The sequence below is a fragment of the Nomia melanderi genome, chromosome 9, assembly GCF_051020985.1.
Source record: "Nomia melanderi isolate GNS246 chromosome 9, iyNomMela1, whole genome shotgun sequence".
NCBI classification, from domain to species: domain Eukaryota; kingdom Metazoa; phylum Arthropoda; class Insecta; order Hymenoptera; family Halictidae; genus Nomia; species Nomia melanderi.
The window spans coordinates 14,926,517-14,952,440 of record NC_135007.1 but is presented as its reverse complement, the minus strand read 5'-3'; the positions used below and the strand labels follow the sequence as shown (position 1 = coordinate 14,952,440).

At 51.5% G+C, this 25,924-nt stretch overlaps 1 protein-coding gene across 3 annotated transcripts in view; it reads left to right on the top strand.

Moving 5' to 3' along the window:
• ed (hemicentin protein echinoid) overlaps positions 1-22,533 on the top strand; it is a 105,911-nt gene extending 83,378 nt beyond the window's left edge. For all 3 annotated transcript variants that reach the window (XM_076370514.1, XM_076370515.1, XM_031973482.2), the window contains exons 2-7: positions 9,598-11,059; positions 12,888-14,128; positions 14,209-14,377; positions 15,586-15,764; positions 18,757-19,032; positions 22,373-22,533. In XM_076370514.1, coding sequence (XP_076226629.1) covers positions 9,598-11,059; positions 12,888-14,128; positions 14,209-14,377; positions 15,586-15,764; positions 18,757-19,032; positions 22,373-22,533 — 3,488 coding nt within the window. The remainder of the gene's footprint in view (positions 1-9,597; positions 11,060-12,887; positions 14,129-14,208; positions 14,378-15,585; positions 15,765-18,756; positions 19,033-22,372) is intronic.
• Positions 22,534-25,924: the final 3,391 nt, after the last annotated feature.

Sequence of the window (25,924 nt, the reverse complement as noted above, 5' to 3'; positions counted from 1 at the left end):
CGAGTGGCGATGCGAGATGGAATTTTTGTAGATGGAAGACTAAGTTGAGAAATGATTTAATTCGCATAGCTAGAAATCAGTTTCCCGTTTGTATGTTAATTAAGAAAGATATATAGTTCGGCTTCATCTGCTGGAGGTTTTGTGTATTTTAAGGAATAGTCAGCGAAGGGTTAATCACGTCCATTATTTTGATTCATTATTAGGTCAGGCGTATTATGTAAGAGTCGGGTACTTTAAATTCCTCCGGCGGACTCCAAAATGGCGGAGTCGCGTTCGCGTGATGCCGGCCGATAACCGTTGACCCAATAGAGTCACGCGTCCGTGACACCGGCCGTAAACGCTTCAACGAGTAATTTCTCTTCTCTGGTTTTGACGTAATTTCACGAGGACTTTATTATCGTCCACGCTGTGTTGTATAAATGGGAAGGGAGGTTTGAAAGGGAACGGTCGCACAAAGACATTCCCTCGACCGACAGTTAAAGCCATCCGCGCACCGGAAGCTAATAATCTTCGCGACGACTATGTCGAAAAAGGAACTCGACGGCTCCGACTCGAGTAACAATCCCGGAAGAGATGTATTAATCGACAAACGATATTTTATTTCCGCATGGGAATCACCGCGATTAACCCGTGATCCTAATAAATACGAAAACCGCGTCGCAACTCGGCGCGCATTACACGTAGAATTACGCCGATGGCTGTTAAACCGTCGATTTCGAGAGCGCTATCGAGTAACCGTCATCGAGTAAAGCGTCCAAGTGACACAACATGGAAAAGACCGTGCGCCATTACATTTTCCCGGCGCTGTAACGGCGACAACGTTCTGTACTTTGCATAAGGAAAACCGAATTACTTGGCGGTTTATCGGACATCATAACGCAGGTTTCAGGATGGCCGACGAGGATACCTGTTTAAACTTCGTCGGCACTTCGCAAAGACGATACGTTTCACTTACTAAAACAATGGGATTACAAGGCCTGCTTGTGAAACAACGTTGACTTCATTCCATCAGCTTCCAAAGAAACTAATCCAATTACTCATGAAATCGTTAACAAAGAATCACACCTACTCGTTCAAATCAATCGAAATACAATCGAACCGTTACCAAATAATCACGAAATTCCCTATCCATCGAATCTCCTTATCACAAATCCAGTGTCAGTCAACTACCTCAGCCGATTTTCCACGATCTAGATCGTCCACCTCAGACAAATCGCTCGATAATTCGGATTCCTCGCTAATACACGCAATCTATATCGTCAACCTCCGCAGACGTGTTTCGAAAAGTTCCTCCCGGTCCAATTAGATCGGATAATCAAGATCCCAGCGGTATTCCGCGGCGATTACGGCGCAAAGACTCGCTCGGGCGTCGAGTTGTCGCGGTCCGGCCGCGACCCGAGACCGCGCAGCGCCGTCCTTTCAAGAAACCCGTTCCAGGCCGCGCCGCGAGGCTCGAAGGCCTCCTTTCCCTTGGCCAATGCTAACCGTTCGCGATCTCGGCGATCCTCGGGCTCGGAGTGTGTATCGTAACCGAGAACTGGCCGCGTTGCCGGCCAGCTCCGGCGCGTTTCGCCATTTTAGGGAGGCGCAACAGCTGCGCGTCTTAGAAATAGGACCGGTTCCTTTTTTCCCTCGATCGAGGCTGCTGGTTCTCGGCCAAGATGGATGGCTTCGCCGAAGACGGCCGAGCGACCCGATCAAATAGGTCGGCGAGGATTCCTTCGCCCGCGACCCGGGAGCCCCGGCCGCGTTCTAAAGATTCAATGGCCGATGTTGGCGGAATTGTAACGAGCGGAGCACACTTCCGGGAGCTTTCTCGATGGGAACAGGCTCGACCCGAGCGCGAACAATTCCGTGCGGCTGTTTCCATGGAAAAAATGGCCGCGACCGGTGAAATTTTAACGCCGCGCGATGCAGATTTCAGGGGACGAAAGAGCGCCGGTGAATTATTACCTCGGCGCGTTAATTATGCAGCGAAAGGTAATAGGCGAGCGTAGACACCGCTATCGATTCACCTGATTTCTTTTTGTTATTGACTCGCGGCCGGTAATTTTAACGCGCGGATCGAATGTGGAGCAACAGGCTCGAAAGAAAGGATAAATATAGAACCGGGAAGGTATGGATCGCAACGTAAATACACTCGATCCTTCCCTGTTCGTCTCGGCGACCGATGGAACGAAAATACTGGATTCCAATTAATCAGAGGCGACGCTCTCGCGTCCAATCAGCGGTGATTCGATTGTTGCCACTATAAAAAGCTCGTGTAAACGCATCCGCGTTGCTGCCTTCTAACGTTCCACGAAGCGGACTCCGGCTAAAAGTAAAAGTAAAAATGATATTCTATAATCGGGACCGCTCGGGATCGGGAATCTCGGTGAAACCGGGTCGGCACACGAAAACCTCGAGTTTTATACGTCGCGTATCGCATTATTGAACCGGTCCGGTCGATTCGAGCCGACCGCGATCGATACGAGCAGCGCGCATTTTCGCGGATCGCGCGGCGAGAAACCGAGCCCCGTCGAACCGGTCGAGGAAAAGTTCGCCGAGCGCGCGCGGCACGGGAACGGAAACCAGTAATTCCTCCTTTTGTTCCGAGCGGGAACGACCGCGCGCTCGATTTCTTGTAAACCCGCGCGTCACCGGAGAGACGCGCGCTCCAATTTTCGTTTTTACGCGGCGGCTCGGCCCCCCGGAATTGAACGCGGCGTCGCGCGGAAACCGACGACACCGACCGGGGGGAAAAAAGAAACAAACGTCACGGCGCATTAGTCGCGGAGTTAACAGTTATCGGGATATTCGGGGAATAATGCCGCGCGCTCGCTTCTGTCTCTCCGCGCGCCCTCCGACCGTTTCGCCACGAGCGGCTCGCACGAGCGCATCCAATCACGCGGTCGTATTGTTTCGCCGGCTCGAACGCCGGAACCGCCGGTTAAAACGACTCGCCTTTGAGCCTGTTCCTTTCGGAATTATGAGAACTCGACGCTTCCAACTTCCCGCGGATTGTTGCGAGCCGATTCACATGCGGCTGGGTGGCTGACAGAATTCTTCGCTCGTTCCTACTGGGAGTCGTTTTATTTTAGCGCATCTGATAATATTAAACTGACGAACTGGAAATTGTTTATTCTCGATGTACCGTTGACCCGCAATTTCGCGTGGAACTGTCCTGCCGCCGGTTATTATTCTGTAATTAAGCACGAAAGTGGAACGATCCGAGCGAACTTCGGTACACTTTATTTGCGCGTGATGGATTGCAATCAAACGTCGGACATCTTTTATACAGCTCCGAATATTTCGCGATATTCCATACCACTGCGTCCCGAAAATTGAAGTAACTAATGCAAACACGGTTAATTCGTGATCAATCAAAAACGCTTTACTCCCGCGCGCTCCCGGAATCGGTTCCCCGGCAGCATCCGCGTTTTCGACCGGGGAACCCGGACAAAATCCATTTACCTCGAGACTCTGACGTTAATAAGAAACCAAGAAACCCCGGAATAACGTTCATTAATCTAACAACTTCATATCCAAACTCGCGAACATCAACCGAGCGATTCCCCGTCGACTCCGGACGCGAACTCCGCGGAACTTGATCCCGGTCTTCGGCGAGAAAACCGAGTAACCGGAACTCGGTTAGTCTATTTCTCGATAGTTGAACAACGGTAACATCGATCTTTGACCGTACCGAAAACAAAGTGGCCGCTGTATCGTGGGCGGCGGCGAAGTTCGAGCCCATCGGGGTCGCGAGGTCGAAGAGGAGCGATCCGGGGATCTCCCCGGCCGGCTTCGTTGTCGTCGTGGTCGTCATTGGTGTTTCGGAATCCGGCGAGTACCATAGCTCACCGTTAATGGCCGCGCTCTAGGGGTTGTCTATTAACGCGGAAGGGTCGAAACGGCGGCGCGGAGGGCGGCGGCAGCGTGCGGCCCGTAAATTCGCCGGGAATGCGAATGGGGACCGGGGGCTGTGTTCGGCGTCGTTCTCCCGGTTCCGGGGGAAATATCGAACGACGCCACACGGCACGGAACGGCACGCCGTCAACGGCGTTAGGCATCTCCCTCCCCCTCTATCCAGTGACGTAGGCCCCTGCCACAGGTGTCTCCTCGCGAAACGACGCGTTAAACGCCCGGCCAGAGACGAGCCTCGGCCGCTTTCCGGCCGCTTCTTCTTGCACGTGTGTGTGTGCGCGCATTCTGCATAGGGACGTTAAGCCGCACTCGCGCGCGGAACAATGGCGGATGCCGGGGGAGGGAGGCCAACTGTCACCAGCGAACACAGCGACTTTTCTCGAACAATTTCGTCGCTGGCAACAGTATCTTTGACTGCGTTTCGCGCTGTTGTTCCACGCCAAATAGCCGGGAATGAACGTTTGTGCTGGAATGCTCGTTCGGGTTGACGAAATGTAATTGCGATGTACCGATGCTGAGAGCATTCGGATCTACAGTTTATATGGGTTGTGTAGGGTTGTTGATTGAAGGACCGGTTAGTTTTTGTTTGTTGTTCGCCGGTTTTCGTGGTTTCTAGGAGTATGGAGGAGTTTCTGGAAGGGGTGGATTTATAAATCGGAATCGTTGGAGAGTTGTGGTACTGGGGATTGAGGGAGAATTTCGACGAAGTGGAGAAATCGGGGATCATTGCTGAGGGTACTCATTATATAGAAGAATTTCACTTTTCACGCATATTCTTTCACTTACGAACGTAGCAACACCAGGTTTCATATATTCCAGATTCGGAAAATACGGCGATTAAATGTTTGTTTTACTAGAACAAGCTACCAATATTACGAATCCGTGTTACCTGACACAGATACGACAAACTCTGCAATGCAGTTAATAGATGCACTAGCGGCGACTATGCGGTACAAGTCTAAATATCGAATATTTAACCCTTAACGGACCAGAAGTATTTCAAGGTTTCCTACCGACAGGTTAGCTCTATAAAATAAAAGAATTTCTGCGATATACGCGGCACTGGACACAGTAAGTAAAAGAAAGGACAAACTAAATTATCTATCGAATGCTTAAATAATAGAAACGAGGAATCTGTACAACTTGGTATTCCAAATACGAACATCTCATCTCGCTAACTATAAACATTCCTCCACAAAGGGTTAACATCGCATTTCTCGCGACACGGAATACCATCTCAACGCCAAAAACAGAAGGCAAACATAATAATATTAACCACTTGCCTTATGATGTATTTCTCAAGTGTAATTGACACAACAGTTTGTCACTGACAATTTCCTAAAAAAACGAGAAAAGTTCTATATTCTATGCACATACTCACATAATAAGCAATTAATACCAGAAGAATAAGTCATTCGAATTGAAAGGAAACTCTTTAACCCTTATCACTCCAGATGGTTTTGCAACCTATCAGCAACTACAACTAATTTTTATGGTACCTTTAGTGAAAATGAAAACTGCTATAACATACGTTCGATCTTTTAATAAAAATCTAATAATTTTGTAGTTTCTTTGATTCATTGAAATATTTAATATTACAACTGGTGCGATATTGGAGCCCACAGAGTTCAAGGGGTTAAAATGTTCATCAGGACTGCGAGAGGTTGTTACAAAGCGAGGGGTTAACGACAATACTAAGGATGATGAGGATCACGGTGGCGGTGATGATTATAATATTAGCGAGGATATATACAGCGACCGTAGCCTGTTTCTCGAAAGAAGACACTCGGCGGTCGCGTCGTCCGCCATAGCACCGCGCCCCCACTATGGCCACTCGACGCTGATGACATTCCAGCGTAGGTGGGATGCACGACGGCAGCCGTTCCGCGGCGTCTCTTCACAGAGCGTGTGCTCTTTCGAAAAACAGACCGTAACTCCTCCGTCGCCGCGTAGTTTCCACGCGATATCCCGGTTCGCGTCTCTCATTAGCAGGCTGCGGGAAGTTTACGAGTTTACGGCTGCTTCTCCCGTGACCTACAGAACACGGACGAAGATTTCGATGCGGAGTTAACTCCGCGCGGAGAGCAGCCTGCCTAACGTTCAAAACCATCCAACGCGGAAAACGAAATTCCCCGTGATTTTCTCGCTGAACCGTATCCCCGTCTACGATTCGCGAATTAACTCGCGCGCACAGGCATCCTTGATTGACAACGGCGCTGCTCGGAAAGTGTGACGGTTCTAAAGCCTCTGTTCTAATTGTACGTACAGGTACCTCTGTTTTAACACTAGCTTCACGAGACCCGCCAATTTGAAGGATACTGAATGTTTCGAACGTTATTTAGTAAGTTTCAGTCGGTTTTCATTCCAGCTACGATTTCCGCGATGTTCATAGACGAACGCGTAGTTTTCTAGGAACAGTACAACAAATCGTAGAACAAACGCCTGTGAGTCTAGTGTTAATTGACCTGAGGTCATTACCCTGGCGTTTGAACTAGACAAACAACTTTTCAAAATATTTATAGAAATCCCGAGAGTGCATCGAGCCTTCGATCAAAACTTAGTTTGCGTATACTAATGCAGTTTCCTCGGAAACTCCTTAGAGAAGGATCTACGATTTTCCGATAATTATAAAAGAATCTAGAAATGGGTCATTCTGATGCACCTGGTAGTTCTATTGTCAAGAGATCAGTAATCAGGATAATCACGATCGACTAAAACTACAAATACACAAGTCCTTCAAAAACCTCGAAATCCCGGCAACCCCGAACCACCTAATTACCTGAAATCGGCCGCACTCATCGGCGCACGATAACCCAGAAAAAGCACTAGAACGAGGATAATCCACGAAAGAAGTTTCCTGCAGCAAGGCTGCGTGCACGCGAGCAAGTAAGCGCGGTATCGAAAAGTAAACAAGGTGGCAAGGGTGCGCGTCCGAGGGCAAGGGGCTGAAGGGCGGAGGAGAGCACAGAAGAAGGGAACGTAAGCTGCGCCGGTGGGTCGATGGATCGAGGGGTTCGTTAGAAGGGGGGGCGAGGGAGGCGAGCACAAGAGAGAAGCTCCCGGATGGATTTATAGAGGGACAAGCAGACGTAAATATAGACTCGTGCATAGGTATGGAGCGAGACCGTGAGGAAAACTGCTCGAGGAGAGAGGGGGGGTGGGAACACGGGGGTCGCGCGCCTAAGGTGAGAGACATGGTCGAGCGAAAGAGAGGACGGGGAAGAAAGGAGAGGAACGTCGGTGGAAGGGGAACACAACGATCCCTTGAAGCTAAGCCCGATGGAGTGGGGCCGTACAGTCGCGATGGGTCGAGGGGAGGGGGCGGGGGGGAGAGCTGTTCGAGGTGTTCGAGGAAAGAAAGAGAGAGGTTCCACGATATCAGCGTCGAGGAGTCAAACCGGTGGCTTTTACCGTTACGCGACCCAATGACGAGGGACACCGTCGTCGTCGTCGTCGAATCGTGGCTCCGTCAGAGACCACGGATCGTTTCGAAGCGCACGAAAAACGGAGGGGTGGGAGGGAGGAACGGTGCCGAACGTTCGCCGCGACGCGGAGGAACGAGTTTTCGGTGGACTTAAGAGGATCCACACCTGGCCGCCCGACCGGTGTCGCCGAGGATCGCGCGCGCAGGCGGACGTGTGCCGGATTTTAAATATTTAACAGGCAGCCGGCTCGCAGGCGACCCGAATGCGTCGTTATCTCGGCGGCCGGCGCGCGGCGCAGCGGCCCGCCTCATCGGCAGGCTCGCACAGGTCGTCAGAGATAACGGCAATTGGAGCGCGAACGGAGCACAACGAAACGGCTCGATAATCGATCCCGCGGATGTCTTTTCGACCGGGTTCGATTTAGGTTTAATCGACGTGGTCGGAAGTCGGCCGTGACTCGGCTCCCCCGGATTCCTGGAGGGGATGATTCGATCTTTCATGGTCCCGATCGGGCTCGATTGATACTGCCGTTGATAATTTTAGTTTTCGGTGGCAGTAGGGCTTTAGTGGAGATCCGATTGTTGGGGCTGCGGAGACTGATGGGGAATGGTTTGACACTGAAACTACCGGAGTCGAAATGATTCCTGATTTCCTTTTACTATTATTGGAAATAATGTTTCTAATGATGTATTGAAGTAATGGAGTTGGCAATACGAGAAGTGTAGATCGATTGAAGTCGCAATGAACATCGATGGAGTTTCTACGGAGAAGTTTCGAAAGGTCAAAGTAACTGTAGTTTGTGTTAAGAATAGATCGGCGGGTCTGAGCGGAGCCGTTTTTGGGTCTTTGAATTATTGGAAAGCGGATACCGCTCTAGGGAATTATTTAGTAGACTTTAGGTGTATAATAAAATTGCGTTGAGATTTCAATGATGTTCTTGAAAGTTCACTCGTGATTACGCAGTGCGTCGGAGAGACGACGCACAAGGCTCTTATCGCTCGATCCACGCGGCAGAGCGCGTCGTGGGTACACTAACGTGTATCAGCTCGTTCTTTACTCAGTTGCGACGCGGCCATAGGTCGATGCAGCTGAATTCGGTTTCGGAATGTACGTAAACATCGAAGTCGAAGCACGCGATATCGACCCGTGGCCGTTGAAAATGAGCCGCCTTAAACATTCTGTCAATTATCCCGACGAGCGATCGAATTACTCGAGTCGGGTACAACTTTCGTTCGAAGTACGCGCGGTGCACCGTTCCCCGTGTAATTCTCAGCGACGAGGTAACGGCGGCGAGCGCGGATCGTTGAAGAAATCGAGAGGCGAGCGATTAAACCAAACTCCCAGCGTTCCACGTGAAACTCCGCTCGCAGAGACGCGGCTCGCTCGAACACCGCGAGGCGAAACGTCGCGAGCGAACAATGGTAACGAGTTCTAACGAAGTTACAAACCCCGCGCTGGCGTGCTCCGGTAATAAACTAAACACAGGCGCTCGTAAACACCGGGGAGACAGACGCTGCGCGTCTCATCTCGCAGACAACGCCTCGTCGCCAGATATCATCGTCCGCGGGGCGTTTGAAGCGTTGCTCCTCACCCCCGAAAAACCACCCCCGTCCTCGAGCGCGAGAAAACGCGGCTCGAAAGTACAATAGGCAGCTCGCGTCTGTGCGGAGCACTCCGCGTTGCCCGGGAGGAGAGCCCTGGGAAGCAAGTTTTGTTCAGAATTTTGATTCGCTACGCGCAATCACGCTGATAAACAGCGAATCAGCGTCGATCACGAGACGAAGAAAGATCAGTAATCAGTCTTGTTTGTTTAAACCGACCGCTTAGAGCCTCGTTCTTCAGCTTAGCCATGAAAACGTACGATATTTCGCGAGAAAACACTACAATCGAAATCCTCAAAGAAATCTTCAGACTGGCAAACGCTCAAAAGTATAAAGCACGAGTGTTCCCCTCGCTAATTTGCTATTTACCATGAAGCTTCCTCCTACCCAATCGAAACTCCGAGCAAAACAGCCGGCAGTCTATTTCCTGACCCGCGACGTCCCGGAATTCCCCCGGCGGGAGACGCGCGACAGTCGTCGGAGAGCCGAACGTCGTTACACGGTTCAGCAAACACTAGAGTCACGCGGCGCGCGGAGCGGAGAAAAAGCCTGCCTCTTGTTCCCCGAATCGAAAGACAAAGAATCCGAACGCGAGAGGCAAAACATGGGGCGCGAAGAGTCTCGAATTTCCCTCCGCCCCGATTTTCTAACGAAGCGACTGTTTCCAGCGGCGGCGCAGGGTCGCGTGGAGGAGACGCAGATGGACACGCACGAGGGGTCCACGGTGCAGCTGCAGTGCCGCTTCTCCCCGCCCCGGGAGAACGTGACGTGCTTCTGGCTGACGCACACGAACGACAACCACGACAACGCGGCGGTGGACAACCGCGAGCTGTCGCCGCAGTACAAGGTCTTCATGAACCTCGAGGAGGGCCGGTATGATCTTCAGATCAGGAACGTGTCCTACGAGCGGGACAACGGCAAGTACGAGTGCCGCGTGAAGGCGAACGGCGCCGGCATCGACCTGCACCGGAAGTTCATCACGCTGACGGTGCTGCGAGCGCCGGGACCGCCGACGATCTCGCCGGCCTCGGCATCGGCGACCGAGGGCGAGAAGCTCGAGCTACAGTGCAACACGAACGGCGGCAGCCCCGAGCCGGAGGTCAGGTGGTACCGCGGCAACGAGACGGCGGTGCTGCACTCCGGCAAGACGCTGCTGGTGGAGCCGAAGAAGGAGGACGACAGGGCGACGTTCCGCTGCGTGGTGAGGAACAGAGCGATGCGGGACGGCGAGACGCTGAACGCGACCGTCACCCTCGACGTCAACTACTTCCCGCGAGTGACCGTCGGCCCCGAGAACCCCCTGAAGGTGGAGGTGAACGGCACCGCGAACCTGGAGTGCCGGGTGGACTCGAAGCCGGTGGTGGAGATGGTGCGCTGGTGGCGCGACGGCAGCTTCGTCGCCACCAGCTTCCAGCACACCATCAAGCGGGTGACGGTGCAGGACTCCGGCAAGTACACCTGCCAGGCGGACAACGGCCTGGAGAAGAAGGGCGAGAGCTCTTTGATACTGGACGTCCTCTACCCCCCGACGGTCACCATCGAGGGCGACACTCTGAGGGAGGCCGAGGTCGAGGACACCGTCACGGGCCACTGCAACGTCACCGCCAACCCCCTGCCCTCGGTGATCGAGTGGCTGAGAGAAGGTCGGCCCGACTTTCGCCAGTTAGGCTCCATCCTCAGGCTGAGCCGCGTCACGGCTGACCATGCCGGCAACTACACTTGCCGCGCTGTCAACACTATCCACCCCTCCGGCGGGGACAGGAGGAACTACTCTGCCACCGCCAGGTTGACTGTCAGGGTTAGGCACAAGCCTGGTCCGGCTAGAGTCACTCCGGACTCGCCGGTTGCAGTTGAGGGGTCGAGAGTCATCCTCACTTGCAAGGCTAGCCCTGCCGGCTACCCCGAGCCTAGGTACAAATGGTGGAAGGAGGGCGAGGCAGGGACCATCTCCATGGCTTCGGATAATACTGGACCCAGGTACGAAATCGACTCCGTCCACCTGGGCAGCGAGGGGACCTACAAATGCCACGCCACCAACGAGGTCGGCAACGGCGAGGCCGCCTCCGTCAACCTGACCGTTCACCAGCCGCCGAAGATACTCACCAAGCTGCAGCCGCATGTTACCAGAAAGTGAGTAGATCGCGGTTTGCACCCGCTCCTCTCGATAGATCGATACACCTCAATTTTGGTAAAAGGGATGAAGGTCTCCGATGCGCGCGTGTGCGCGTCCGACCGCACGCACGCACGCGGCGTGTGTGCTTTATTCCAGGCACCGCCGGGGAATGTTTGATCACTCAGCGATCGCGGCCCACAGGTGAACGAAAGGTAGCGCGGGGTTGTATTATTTCGTGATTGCTGCTTTGATGTCGCCGCTCGGTCACGCGGGTCCTATGAAAATTTGATCATCGAGGCTTCTTTCTCGGGGAGGCCGGGAACCGTTGTTTCGCCGGCTGACAGTCGAGCATTTTCGAGCGGCGAGCTTGTCGCGCTGCGGCCTTCGTTCCTACGCGGAGTAATTAAATTAATTAACCGATGGCCCGGCGCTTGGCTGTCGGATCGTTGACACACGCGCGACCAAAATATGGAATGTAAATAACTGAAATTGATCCCCCGGTCGCGGCTGTTCGGTAACGGGCTTTTATTTTCGTTCTAGCTCCGCGTGTTTCGCGCGTTTGTAAATACAGAACTCGCATCCGCGACGGAAGTCGGCGTTTGGACGTTGCTAGCGTCGTTTCCTGCCGATCGCGGAGGGTTCGTTATTAGTTTCGAAGATCCGATTGTCTTCGAGTCGCTTTTATTCGGTCGGAACTGCTCGATCTCCGAGTGTCTCGCGCGGCCGCATAAAATTTGAACGCTTCGGGGACCGTGAGAAGCCTCGGGAGGGTAACTGAGTCTCGTCAACAAATCTCTGGAGCACGGTTCCAAATCCCGCTGGCGCGGTTCCCATTTTTCCTAGGCTTCCGCGATAGCGCGCATTTACATGAGATCTCCTTACTTTCACTCGCGGAATCCCAAAACACTCCATGCACCACCGAAACACATCTGCCCCCGACTCGTATCGATCCCGGAGTCGGACGACAGAAATTCTAGCTTCGAGTTCTTATTCGGTTCGTTGGTACTAATTAATTCCAGTCGGAACTTTGAAAAATACCGGACTGCAGACGGTTCAGTGCGCCGTGTTTTATTCATATAATAAAAACTGCAGGAACCAGAGATTCGGGGAGCATTAACTCTTTACGATCAGCACATTCTGGTGACAGTACCAACTGGTCGACGCAAATATTTTTCTGTACGTGGTTTATAATAAGTATATGGATATTAAAAATTTGCCGAAGTTACTGTGCTTCGTTGAAAATGAATTCTGTAAAGAATAATACATCTTTTGATCGTAAAATAACGCTAGAGAAAAATAAGATGCCATATTGGCGACATTGTGGCGGCCCCGTCGCAATGGGTTGACTGAAAGTAAACCTATAATCTTAGTTCTTCGCGTGATATTAATAGCATCCATCTGCCAATTCGACAAATATCCCCAGATAACGAACCCAACCCCCTAAGCTTCAGTCATATAATATTACTTACCTCCAGCTACAAATACGCAAAACATCGTAATACTAATACCATCCATCTGCTAACTCAACAAACATTTTCACCAACCCTAACTCCCACCCTCCAACCATCTAATATTATTTACAAGCTACAAATTTGCAAAACATCATGATACTAATACCATCCATCTGCCAATTCAACAAACATCCTCAGCAACCCTAACCCCTAACCCCTAACCTTCAAACATACAATATTATTTACAAGCTGCAAATCCGCAAAACATCATGATACTAATATCATTCACCTGCCACTTGGACGAACATCTTCACGAACCCTAACCCCTAACCTTCAAACATATAATATTATTTACAAGCTACAAATCGCAAAACACCATGATTCGTTTCCACAGAGTGGGCGAGTCGTCGTTCCAAGTGTCCTGCGTGGCGCAAGGCAAGCCCCGTCCCAGCGTGCGCTGGCTGAAGGACGACCAAGAGCTGACAGCGGACGAGAGGCTGTACAAAGTAACGACGAGCGCCTTGGAGGGCCACGGGAACGTGATCAACGTGAACTCGACCTTAAGCTTCCTAGGCCACGCTCGGCCGCAGACGGACGAGATCGTCGCGAGCGACCGCGGCAAGTACACCTGCGTGTTCGTGAACGAGGTGAAGAAGGTGGAGTCGACGATGATGCTGAAAGTGGAGCACGAGCCGATACCGCTCCACCAACACGGGAAAGTAGCCTACGACCTCGGGGACTCGGCGGAGGTGACCTGCAAAGTGCAAGCCTGGCCGAAGCCGGAATTCCAATGGAGCTTCGGGACGAACCCCGCGCCGCTGCAGGGCTCGTCGAGCGACGGTCCGTACGAGATCTTCACCAGCAGCGACAACTACGACGTGTACATGTCCGTGCTGAGGATAGCGAACATCCGCGAGTGGAATTACGGGGATTACAGCTGCCGCGCGGCGAACGCGCAGGGCAGCATCACGTCGACGATCCGGCTGCAGCCGAAAGGCGCGCCGGACAAGCCGATCAACGTCACCGCGATGGACGTCGGGCCCACCCACGTGGCGCTCCTCTGGGAGCTGGGCTTCGACGGCGGCCTGAACATCACGAAATACTTCGTCTACTACAAACGAGTGCCCGGCGGCGACGAGATCATCGTGCCGGACTGCCCGGGACCCAGGTCGCCGGCGGGACTGTGGGCGGAGGTGCAGTGCGTCTGGACGAATCCCTGCAACGTCACGGAGCTGGAGCAGCATCAGACTTACGCGTTCAGGGTGAAGGTCTACAACACGAAGAACCATTCAGATTACTCGGACGAGATCACCGCTACTACCGCCGTCCCGAAGATCCCCGCGCCGCTCGAGGTCAGCTACGACCCGGAGAGCGGCAGGCTGGTCATCAGCGTGAAGGAGACCTGCTTGTCGCTGGTCGCGCTGATCGAGAAACTGGACACGCCGACGTCCTCGCTGCAGGAGTCCCAGTGGAAGCTGCTCGACGAGTGGCAGCTGGAGGTGATGGGCACCGCGTCCACGCAGAGGGAAGGCGACCTGAAGGACTACAAGTCTCTGGGCGACGACCCGAAGCTCAGGATCCGGCTGTGCCTGAAAGCCGACAAGCAGAAGTGCGGGGAGTACGTGCAGGCTAAGAGTGAGTACTGGTTTTTCGATGCGGATCCCGTTACCGAGGATTCGGCCGGATGTTTGAGACGTGTACTTTGCATTTGCCAGTTGGCCCGTCGCGCATCGCGCAGGCGGGCGCGCTCGCCACGCCGACGCTGATCGCGCTGGTGGTCAGCGGAGCCGTCTTCCTCCTGTTCGCGGCGCTCCTGCTGCTCTTTTGTCGGTGTCGCCGGAAACACGCCACGAAGGCCAAGGACTACGAGATGGACTCCAACGCGTGAGTACTGCAGCGTTTGGCTTTGGTCTCCTTGGGTTCGGGAATTGGTGCACTTCGTTGGTCTCTGGAAACCGTGAAGCTTCTTTCGATAGATGACTCATTTCGGAATCAGATTGTTCAATTTTTAACATTGGAACTACTGGCTCGAAATGACGAATTCCGAGTTTCTTTTGCAATTGTTATAAAGGCAGAGGCTGCGTGTTTGACAGTAGAACTACCGTTTCGTGATTTATTTGTTTCCAGTTATTGGAAAGATGACGGATGCTTCCTTGAGAAATTACTAGAGAAATTGATTTGGTAATACCTAAACTGAAATAGCATTTACCAAGGAATTTGAAAAAGATGGTTCAACGCTAGATTTACTTAGACGTGAATTATTATAATTATTATCCTAGTAATTTATTTTTAAATCCCTAATTTCCAAGGTCTACACTAACGAATATCAATTTTTCTAGGAATAATGGAATCAATTATACAAACCTCCGTAAACCTATCGTGTTAAATGCTCGGTAGTTCCAGTGTTAAGACACTTCCTCGATTACCTCCGACATTCGTCACTCCACAGTTCATCCTATTACCCCATAGAAATTCCTCCACCTCATAAACCAAACTTTCAACGTTACTCACCTCTGCGAACCCAGATTTAACACTAAAACTACCGAGCATTCGACACGATTGAAATGTAATCGACCAAATGAATGAATTCGATTCAAATGAAACAATTTACTTTCAAAATCATTTCGACTATTCAATGCTTCGAAGATATCAATAATTGCGAAACAGAAGAAACCAGTCATTTCGACTGGTAGCTCCAGTGTTAACACGTAGCCAACCGAATGAGGAAATCTCCCACTTTCCACTTAGAAACGTACTGCCTTTCATTCTATTTACCTTTTCTTTTATTTAGTAAATCTTGAAGTGGTACTATTCGCAATTCATCAAACACAGTTCTTACTCTCACAAAACACAGTTTCCAACCGAATTAATCGAACGACTAGTGGAAGATAATGGAGGAGTTTCTAGTTATAATTCCTTTCAAGCGGTCTAAGTCTCAAGATTACCTCTTCACCTCGAAATCCCACAACACTCGTCCCACATCCACAACTTCAAACCTCCAGTTCCCCGCTTCTGTTTGGAGTCAATTAATTTCCCGACTGAATGTCTCATACGGCAAAGCAAACATTCACGGTGCTCCCGCGTTCTGTTAGGGTACGGCCGAGCCTAGTCGCGGGGAATGGCCAGCAGAGCCAGGCGCCGCCGCCCTATTACGCGGAGAACAAAGCCCTGGAGCACAGCCTGGACCACGCGCTGGCCATGGAGGATTCCAAGACGCCCGCGTACTCGCAGCCCGGCTACGGCTACCATCAACCGAACCACAATATCAACGGTACGTACGACGAAATCACAACCGCGCCTCGACCCGAGGCGTCGCGTCCTCTCGCCGAGCGTGAGACGGAACGCGCCACGCACGTTCGACGAAGGGGAAAAAAAGGATCTCGGGATATTTCCTTCTCGCATCCCATCGCGTCGGAATCGCAAACGGAAGACCCGCGTCGGGGAACAGGTTACGCTCCCCGTCCGTCCGTCCCGTCCCTTCTTCTCTGTCTCTCCTTTCCCGACCGAGGATGGAAACAATGGCGGAGGAAAAAGTTGCCTTAACGAGGTCTAACTTCCTACGATTATACTTTTTCTCCCCCGCCCCGCGCGCGGCCCGCCGCTCGCACGAGTGCAACCGTATACCGGCAAAGTGCAACGGCAATTTGCCATTTCTTTCCATCTTCGCCGGTAAAGAGATGTGGCGCGTCCTAGTTGCGTGACTCGGCCCCTATACGGCCCTGGATAATTCATACGGCTGTTACGCCGCGAAGGATGCCGCGTTTTCGCGTCTCCGCGAACAATTTCGCGATAACGCCGTATCCCGCGCCCGGGACATCTTGATTCCGACGCCGCGCCGCCTTGAAAAATATTTCATGAGCAATAAGCCCCGCGTTTTTCGCCGAGCAACGCGAAGGGAGTAGCGGCGGCTCTGCTCGACGGTTGACAAAGGCGAGGTTGATTGTTTAACGAGATCCTCGTGTAGCTTCTTCGCTTCGAGACGCTTAACCACTTGCGCCTGCGACGGATCGAGAAACTCGGCGGGATCTCGAATTTTGTCTTCGAGTATTGTATACTGATATGTACACAAATGTTTACCAGTTTTGTGCGAAGTGGTAGATTTCAATCTGGAGCATGTGATCTAATGAGACTATCGACGTTTGCAATATGTCGTCGGTGATTTTCGGACAAAAATATCACGGCGTAACACCTCTTTCTTCGCCACTTTTCGCGACGGTGCGACTGACCTTAGTGAGTTAACCCTTTGCACTCGAAAGTTTTTCACTAGAAATATTCAACACTGTCCGATGAAATATAGACGATGCTCGTCGCGACTAATGTAAATAATTTAATCGATAAATTAGAGGACTGTTTTACTTTGATATTTCACATAGTGACGCGTTATACAAGGTTTAGTGTTAAACGTGAAACTTTATAATTTTACTGTATCAGACCAAGAGAGTCACCTCCCGAGTGCAAAGGGTTGAACGTTAACACTAGGTTTACGGGCATTTATTGTACACTTCATTCTATTATTCCTAAAAGAATCGATGCTCGTTTATCTAGATTGTGGGAACTGGAGATTCGATAGTAGGTAATTGGGGTACATGTCAGTGGAGATTCGATAGTAGGTAATTGGGGTACATGTCAGTGTGATCGCATCAATTAAAATCGGCGCGAACATTTACAAAATAATATTTCTAAAACCCAATATGCGTCAATTTCACGCGTTCCGTAAATCTAGTGTTAACCCTTTCGCGACGGCGCACCTGTACCATTCTTCGCCATTTTTCGCAACAATGCAACTGACCATACTTTGTCGTCGTTCGCGAAAGCGCAAGTGAACCACACTTCTCCAATGTGTTTACAGCTTAATTTTGAGTTCGCCGTTGAAATAAAATAACAATATAAAATAACCAACAAGTGACTGCCCTATATAAGCGGCGTCAGCTTCTGTGGACCAAAAAGTGGCTGCCGTATATACACGGCACCCGCCGCGAAAGGGTTAAAGATAATTGATAAACGCATCTGTTGGCAAATCGTTCCTCCTCGGGATGGATCGTTGCGGACGTTTCGCGCGTCGGCTGGACGCAATCCGCGTAGCCAGCGAGCGGAAAACAATGGCGCGATGGCTTTTACTTTCCGCTCGCGCAACGATAACGCGGCGCGTCGCAACGCCAATTAACATTGAATTATCCTCGTGCTCGCTGAATTAAACGTTGCGAAAGCAAGACCCAGTTCGCGTCCGCTTGTTCGGCAGATGTTTCAGGGGATTTTTGCGCCAGCTTTATTGCCCAACGCTCTCGACGATCGTTCGCGATAACGGTTGTCGCGCTGGGGTTCGTTGTAATTTCGCCGATGGGAGATATACAGGTTTTCCGGCAGAACCGTCGTCGCGTTTCGTGGGCCCCGATAAGGGAAAACACGCCGTATAAACGCACGTCGCTCGGTGGCGTCGTTAAAAAGTTGTATGAAAGAAGCTATAACGAAATGACCGATAACGAACGTTCGTACACCGAGGACTCTCTGTGAATAGACGTAGTTATAGGGGTTATAGAGGAATTAATTATATAGGATTTTCTAACTGCCACTAGAAAGTAAGTGTGATCGATACGATCGGCGCGACACACTGGGACAACGCGGGTTCGTTACCGTTCGCTTCACGTGCGACTTTATTTGCCGGGACTTCTCCGAGATGCTTCCAATAACGGCTGTCCCGACGGTTTTTCCTTATTTCGAACTGTAGAGAAACTTTCTTTGTACCTCCATAGGTACGGTGGCGTTTAATGAAACGCGGTGATTATTAACCTCTCGCGGACGGAAGTCGGGATGAAGTTTTCGTATTTGGAAGGGAAAGTCGCTGGCGAATGATTTGCTTACTCGAACAAGAGACCAGTATCAATTTTTTATACTCATTAACCCATTTGAGACAGATCTTTTTCGAACACGGTCCTCAGGAGCGAAGGACATAAGGATATTATTATTATTGCACACATGAAATACTAAAATCCAAAAAATCTCTCGCGACTATCAAACAGAACTCTGCTCTACTCGCCAAAAAATACTAAAATCCAAAGAAACTCGCGCGACAATCAAACAGAATACTACACTACTCGCCATAGAATACTAAAATCCAAAAAAGCTCGCACGACTATCAACTCTACTCTACTCGCCACGAGATACTAAAATCCAAAAAAGCTCGCGCGACAATCAACCCTACTCTACTCGCGAAAGCGCCGGATGAATCGATCGCGATTAACGCAGCATCCCTTCTCCCCGAGCAGGTGTGAACATGGGCTACATGGACAACAGCTACTCGAACTCGAATAACGGTGGTTCGGTGAACTCGCAAGACTCCATCTGGCAGATGAAGTCGGCGGCCGCGAACGGAGTGGGCCAGCCGTACGACCTGGCCGGCTACGCAACCACCGAGTCGGATTACCCGACCCATCCTCATTACCTCCCGCAGAGGGAGGATTACCGGGAAAGCCATAATCTAAGTCGACAGCAGTTTTGCTCGGAACCATTCGCCACCGTCGTAAAGTCTCAAAAACACGTCGGTGAGTACTATTCTTTAGCTACGCTCTCTCTCCACACCCCCCCGCACCGGGGGGCTGTTCCACCCTTTCTCCATTTCCTCGGTTCCAACCCCTGCCTCGGCCCCGCGCACCGCCGCGCGCCTCGCGATCGACCCGAACGATGGACATTCAATTCTATCTGTCGCGAGTTCCACGAGCAATTTAGTCATACGAAAGTTCCGGATTCGCCCGTCCGTTGATCGAGGACATCTGGAGACGTCGAAAACATCTTGACAGGCCATTAACGGTCTTAATAAATTTAGAAACGGCGAGCGTCATCTCTCCCTCCCCTTCGCGGAAGTTTCGCGAACGATTTATTAAGAGACCAATGAATCCGTGGAACGACCCGAACGCGTTTTACTGTCGGACAGGTTGTCGGCTCTCTCTCCTTTGTCTCTAGTAGACGCCGCCGATTCTTCCGGGATTAACGAAGTGGCTTCGAGTGCCTCGATAATCACCGGGCGACGAGTAATTGGAGCCATTTCGTGCCTTGTCGCGCGGCCATTCGCGTGTTTCGTGATTCCTTCGACGGGCGTGATCGTGATTTACCGCGATCGTTCGCGGGGAATTACGCTCTCGCCTCGGAATCAACGATCCTGCCACCTCCCTTTCGACCGACGTCGTTAAAAATGCGTCGAGCTTGCATCCTCCGCTTCGGACGCAGACGGACAGTTCCTTAACCCATTCGCTGCTAAGGAGTATGCTCGTCTGTTTACCGAAGTTCTGTTATTTCTTGGTAGGAGCGTATATATTATCATACATAATCGTTTACACGCGTAAAATCAAAGACGAGTATACTCGTCGTTGGGAAGGCAACGGGACTCGACATGTTTGTGGGCAAAAAATTTGCTTATTCGAGAGCCTGTGTGTTGTAACATTGAAAGTAGGACGAGTATGCTCGTCTTTGGTTTTATGCATGTAAATGATTATGTATGATAATGTATGTGCTTTTATCAAGGAATAACAGAACTTTGGTAGACAACAGCACTCAAAATATAAATGGCAATGGGAATAGCTTCATAATATAGGCTTGGCAGCGAATGTTAACCCTTTGCACTCCGTAGGCTCCAATATTTCAGCAGATATAATATTAAATATTTCAATGAATCTTAAAGAAACTACACTAAAATTGTTAGATTTTCCACACATCCAAATTTTGTATTAAGAAGGAAAATAGAAGATCGAAGAAATGTTATAGCACATCTATTTTCGCTAGGAATACTGTAAAAATTAGTTGCAGTTGCTGATTACGAAACAACCTGGAGTGCTAAGGGTTAATAGTGGAATATTGATGATTAGTAGTAGATATAGTATTTTTCCTTTATTTTCTTTGTAAAGTGCAAAGGGTTAACGTGCTTCGTGCCACGGAAACTTTGGTATTGATTTTTTTAATGAAACAAGTTGTATTCAAGCTTTTGGTCATTCTTATGTATTTTGGTATTGCTTTGCTTTCGCTGCTTTGTAACGTATTATCCATGATCATGTGTCTTTTAACCAATTATCTGTGTTTGACGAGTATACACGTCATAAAGCTTGACATGATACTAATTCTTTCAGCGATGAATTCTTTATTTCTTCATATAAACATGTAATTCTTTGTTTCGCTCTGATCTTTCATTAAAATATACTCGTGCATTCGTCCTTCGACGAGTACACGCTCCATTTTATTTTATTGCGCGCAGAGGTTTTTCCAATTAAATTTCACCGTTAACTGGTTAAACATATTTTCTTACAAAAATTGACGTGTACCAGTCCGTAGAATCGAATGAAGTTTATTTTCCTTGTAATTATTTATCTTTGTATTATAAAATATCTTTTCTTTCGTTATTTAACGAGTCTTGAACTGGGATAATTTGCATCAAATACGGTTTTTACAAAGCACAGTTTCTAACCGAATTGACTGAGTTCAATCGAAGATAATACAGAAGATTGCAGTTATAGTCCTTTTTAGGCGGTCGTCTAAATTGCACGGAATTCGTATATTTTACGTGGACGTTTTCCGAAAAGATTCACGACGAAGGAGATTCCACCTTCGATCTGCAGTTAGCAGATTCCCTCGACCACCCTCCGCGACACGAACGCGGTTGTCCCGAATCTAGAGTCCCATTGTAAGTCACCGCGCGCTCTTAAACCAGAGAAAAGAGCGGCCGCCGACAGTAAATAATGAAAATGTCACCAGCCACGAGATTCCTCTCGGTCCGATCGGAACAGGAACATTTCACGCTCACCGAGCGGCCGTGTTCGACCCTGTCGGAACAGCAACCGTCGCGATACCTCATCCCCCGGGCGCCCCGTATCTTACAACGCGATCTCTCCGCGTTCCCGCGCTCACGTTTCCCGTGCACGTACCGCGAAACCGCCTCCTCTCGCGTGTTCTTTCGTGTCGGAACAGAGGCTCCCAAAGTGCGGGTCGCGACCCGCTGGATGGCGAGCTGATTTCCGACGGAATGAAACTCGGCACGAGGATGTACGTAATCTTTTGAAATCGGAAACTTCGGTGGAACGCGGAGTCTCTTTACTCATAAACCTCCGGTACGGCAATATTTAGTATGTTTCGTTTTAAATGAATGGAGTTTGTGTTGAATTAATCCTCTGTTAAGTAAACTGAATGCTCTTTAAGCTTTGAGCTTTAAAATACCTTTGTTAAAGTATATCAAATGGCATGTTTCTTCTTAAGAATCCTCTTGTATTTCCAGTTAGTTGCTAACAAACTCCAATTTTTAATTGATCTTTGATTTAGTAGCTCGCGAACTGAGGATCAGTTGATTTATTCGAAACGCAAGAGAATTCTTCAGCTACGTTCGTGTCAGGAAAATGATGTTTGATCTACATTAACACTAGAACGTAGCAGTCAAAATGACTGGTTTCTTCTGTTTCGCAATTATTGATATCTTCAAAGCATTGAATAGTCGAAATGATTTTGAAAATAGTTTCACTTGAACACTATAATGAATGTCCAAAGAAACCGAAAATAGTCTATTACTACAATATTCATAGCGATTGCATTTCAATCGTATCAGATGATCGGTAGTTCTAGTGTCAATAAAGGTATTTTAAACGGGACTCAGTTTACTTGAAACAGGATTGAATATAAACTTAACACACCTTGTAAATAAAAAATAAAATATCGTACCAAAGGGTTAGAACCAAAGAATCCTCATTATTGCTATGTTTCAATTAATATCCCACACAATCATCCACGATACCCAAATACCTCGTCACTCATCCACTACCTGTCCCACGGAAAAGAACTCCGAACTACAGCACGATGAGAGCCACTGCCGCAGGATTCTAAGCGCGACCGTTCTTGTTTGCCCGACAGATTCGCCGTACGACGTGTCCGGTCTACCGTATCAGGAGAACTACGACGAGGACGCGAAGCCGCCGCAGCAGGTCAGCCTGTCGTACGACGAGAGCCTGGAGTCGGGCTACTCGACCCCGAACAGCCGTGGACGCAGGATCATCCGCGAGATAATCGTCTGAGACCTGCCTACCGGCTCGCGAGCCGGAACCACGCGGACCACTTGGCTCTAGCAGGAGGCTGCAGCCGCCGGTTACCGGCAACCGGCGGAGCAGACCCGCGACCCGCCGCGTCACCGGATGGAGATAGTGATCGAGAACCCGGTTGACTCGCCTCCGCCCCCGCCGCCGCCTCCGCCGCCGCCGCCAGTGATGTCCCCGCCCTACGAACCCCCGACGAACACTTCGATGCCCGCCGTGACCACCGTGATGACGATCACGATCGCCGAGAGCCCCACCGCCCCCGTCTACCCGCCGGTCAGGTTCTCCTACCGCGAGTCGTACACCGCCAACACGCTCACCTGCGTGAACTCGCTGCCGAGGGACGGCTACGCGCGCCAGGGCCGCGGCAGGTCGCCGTACGACGACCCGGAGGGCGCGCCGTCCGTCAGGCGGATCGACAAGTCCGGCCTGCTGGGCATCACCGAGCCCGAGGCCGCCGGGAGGACCGGCCTACGCTCCCCGAGGTTCCTCTCCGGCGTCGGCCCCTCGAGCATCGTGTCGCCGAGACGGTTCGAGTGCGTCGGCCAGCTGGACCCCGTACCTGAAGTACCCGGACAGGCGAACCGCGCGAACGTGGCGCCCGGCGGCGTGGCCAGCATGTTCCCCTGCATCCCCGGCCTGATGGAGAGGCGAGAGGCGAGGGCGGACCCCTGCGAGGCCCTCTCGGTGGCCAGCCTGGGCAGGCCCGCGAAGGCCTCCTCGTTCGACTCGCTGGAGAGGAGGAACGACCGGCTGGAGGTCGAGACGCTGCGGACGTTCGAGCGCAGCCTGGACGGCATCGAGTCCTCCAGCGTCAGCTCCAGCTACGGCTCGTACAGGTTCCAGGAGGGCTGCGAGGCCAGGGCCAGGACGCTCGGCAGGCTGTCCAGGTTCTCGCTGAAGAGGAGCGAGAGGGAGAAGGCGATGGAGGGTGTGGCCAGGTACTCGGAGACCTGTTGCAGCTTCCCCTTCAAAGTGCGCGCCGCGCCGGCGCTGCAGGGGCCGGACTCCCATCTGCCGACCACCAGAGCCACCACGACCGCGGTCACCGCGTCGACGACCACGACCTCGGTGTCGACGATCAGGGAGGTCGAGGGCACCGCGAAGCAGGACCACGGGTCCAGGGACGACGACCCCGCGCCGGGGGAGGAGAGGGCGGAGGCGGAGGGCTGCGAGCACGGGTCCGCCAGGAACCCGAACGACGAGTCCCCGCAGAGGGCCGAGGAACTGTTGGACAACGACGCGATCCAGACCCTGCGAGTGATCATTCTGTCCGAGCAGTTGTGAAGGAGGAGCAGCTAGGCGGTCGTTGATCGACACGGGCTGGACGGGCGTGGGACAGAGAGAGAGAGGGTTGACGGAGGAAAGGAACACTCGTTTTTTCTCGCCGACCGAAATATATCGTTCGATGTTGTATTATATTTAAGTAGGCTGTAAGTATCCCGCGGAAAATGGAGGGACGATACGGACCGTATTGACGAATCTCGCATAAAGGCTGACGCGATGCCATAAGAGGCCATACTTTCGAGAAAGAGAGAGAGAGAGAGCGTGAGAGAGAGCGCGTGAGGGGGAGAGATAGAGAGAGAGAACGAGAGAGAGAGAGTTAGAGAAAGATTGATGGATTCCGCGTGCCGGATGGATCGTGAGTAGGATTCTGTCGATCGTTCCGTGCGTCCAATAGAGATCGATAGTCGCAGTGCGAGCCGCGACCTCGAACCGCGAGCATCTCGTTTTCTAGTTTTCCTCGCGGAATGAATGAAGCGCCTGAAAGTGGTTTCCTCGATCTTGAGTTTCGGCGAATTGGATCGCGGAGAATTCCCCGCCGCGCGGAATCGCGTCGGAAGTTCGGGGCGATCCGATTCGGTTGAAGTTTCGCGATCCTCCGGGGAAGAGTTCGTTCGCGGCGATCACGCGGGGACGAGGGGACTCCTGGAATTCGGAGCGGTTGGGGGTCGCGGCAGTTTCTACGGGCGTTTCTCTGAGAATCCTGATTGACGCGTTGATCCAGCCAGCACGCGGAACGTCGAAGTTCGAGCGCGAACACCCGGGTGGCGGTCGCGCTCGTCCGACGACCCGTTACGCGTTTTGTACTTTTATATCGTGGACGACGACGCCGATTCGGGCGACGAATCGATCCCGCGTGTTGCCCCGGTCCCAGGCCGGGCACACGACCCTGTATGTACCATAAAATCGACTGCGCCGCGACGCGCTTAGAAACGTAAGCAATAAGCCTGGCGCTCGGGCAAGATGGCGGCGGCCGGCAGCGTCGCAGGGCCCGCGTCCGCCATCTTTACGGCGCGAGGAAGCCGGCCGGACTTTGACCGGGAACTTTCATCGCCGGGACGTTCGTTCTTCGCGTTCGTTTGATTTTCAGGGGAATATCTCTTAATTGGTTCGTATATATTCACAATTTCAATGTGGTTTTAAGCCGGGGCACGTCGTTAACCTAGAAACTGCGAGATATTCCATTGTAATAACTTGTTTACCTTTCATTAATATTCCATTAGTTTGCAAGCCAAAGGATTCCCGGGTATCTTGAATTAAAGTTTAACGTTTCAAGATTCAACGTTTCAAATTTCAAACATTTTTCATTGAAGTCTCTAATTCTCCATCTTCTGTACGGAACCCAAGGTTCCATTTAACTTTATTTCAAATCCAACCGTCGCTAAATTCTCCGTAGAATCCTCTTCGTTCTACACGGATCCTCGGTCAAAGGTCGCGATTCCGCGGTGGACTCGGCGTTCCTCGCGCCGTGATCGCAGCATCGGCCAGGACTCGGATTCGGGCGCGCTCACGCTCGGCCGGCGAGCAGTCCCGAGCGTCCGTCTGTTGTACATAACGGTAAACGTACCAGTACTTAACGAGCCGAGCCGAGACGGGACGGCGGCGATCGGGCCCCGAGGAGTGCCGAAGGAACACAGTCACTCGTTCCCCCCTCGTTTCGCGCGCGGAACGAGCGGCGAAAGACTGGGATATAACAAAAGGAGGGAAAAAAAGAAAGAGAAAGCGCGGGATTCCTCGGGGTCCCACGCCGCCGCCATTCCGCGTCTCGCGTCTACGGACCGCGCGGCTCGCGCGTCTTCTTCAAGCCCGAACTAACGATAGCTGCGCTTTTAAACGTTCAATGATTCATTTGTTGGCTCCGCGCGCGTCTGACCGCGCGTCTATCCCACCCACACACACACAGACAAACACAAACACACACACATTACGACCTTAGTTTCCCTTGTAGCATCGGAACGCGGCGCGTTTAGGAATCTCGCGTACGTAGCGTACCTTCGTTGAAGTGTTCTTATTTTTCTACCGACCCGGCGAACGGCATCGCCTAACCGACAAACTCGTTCGCCGAACATTCGTGTCTCTTGATTCGTAG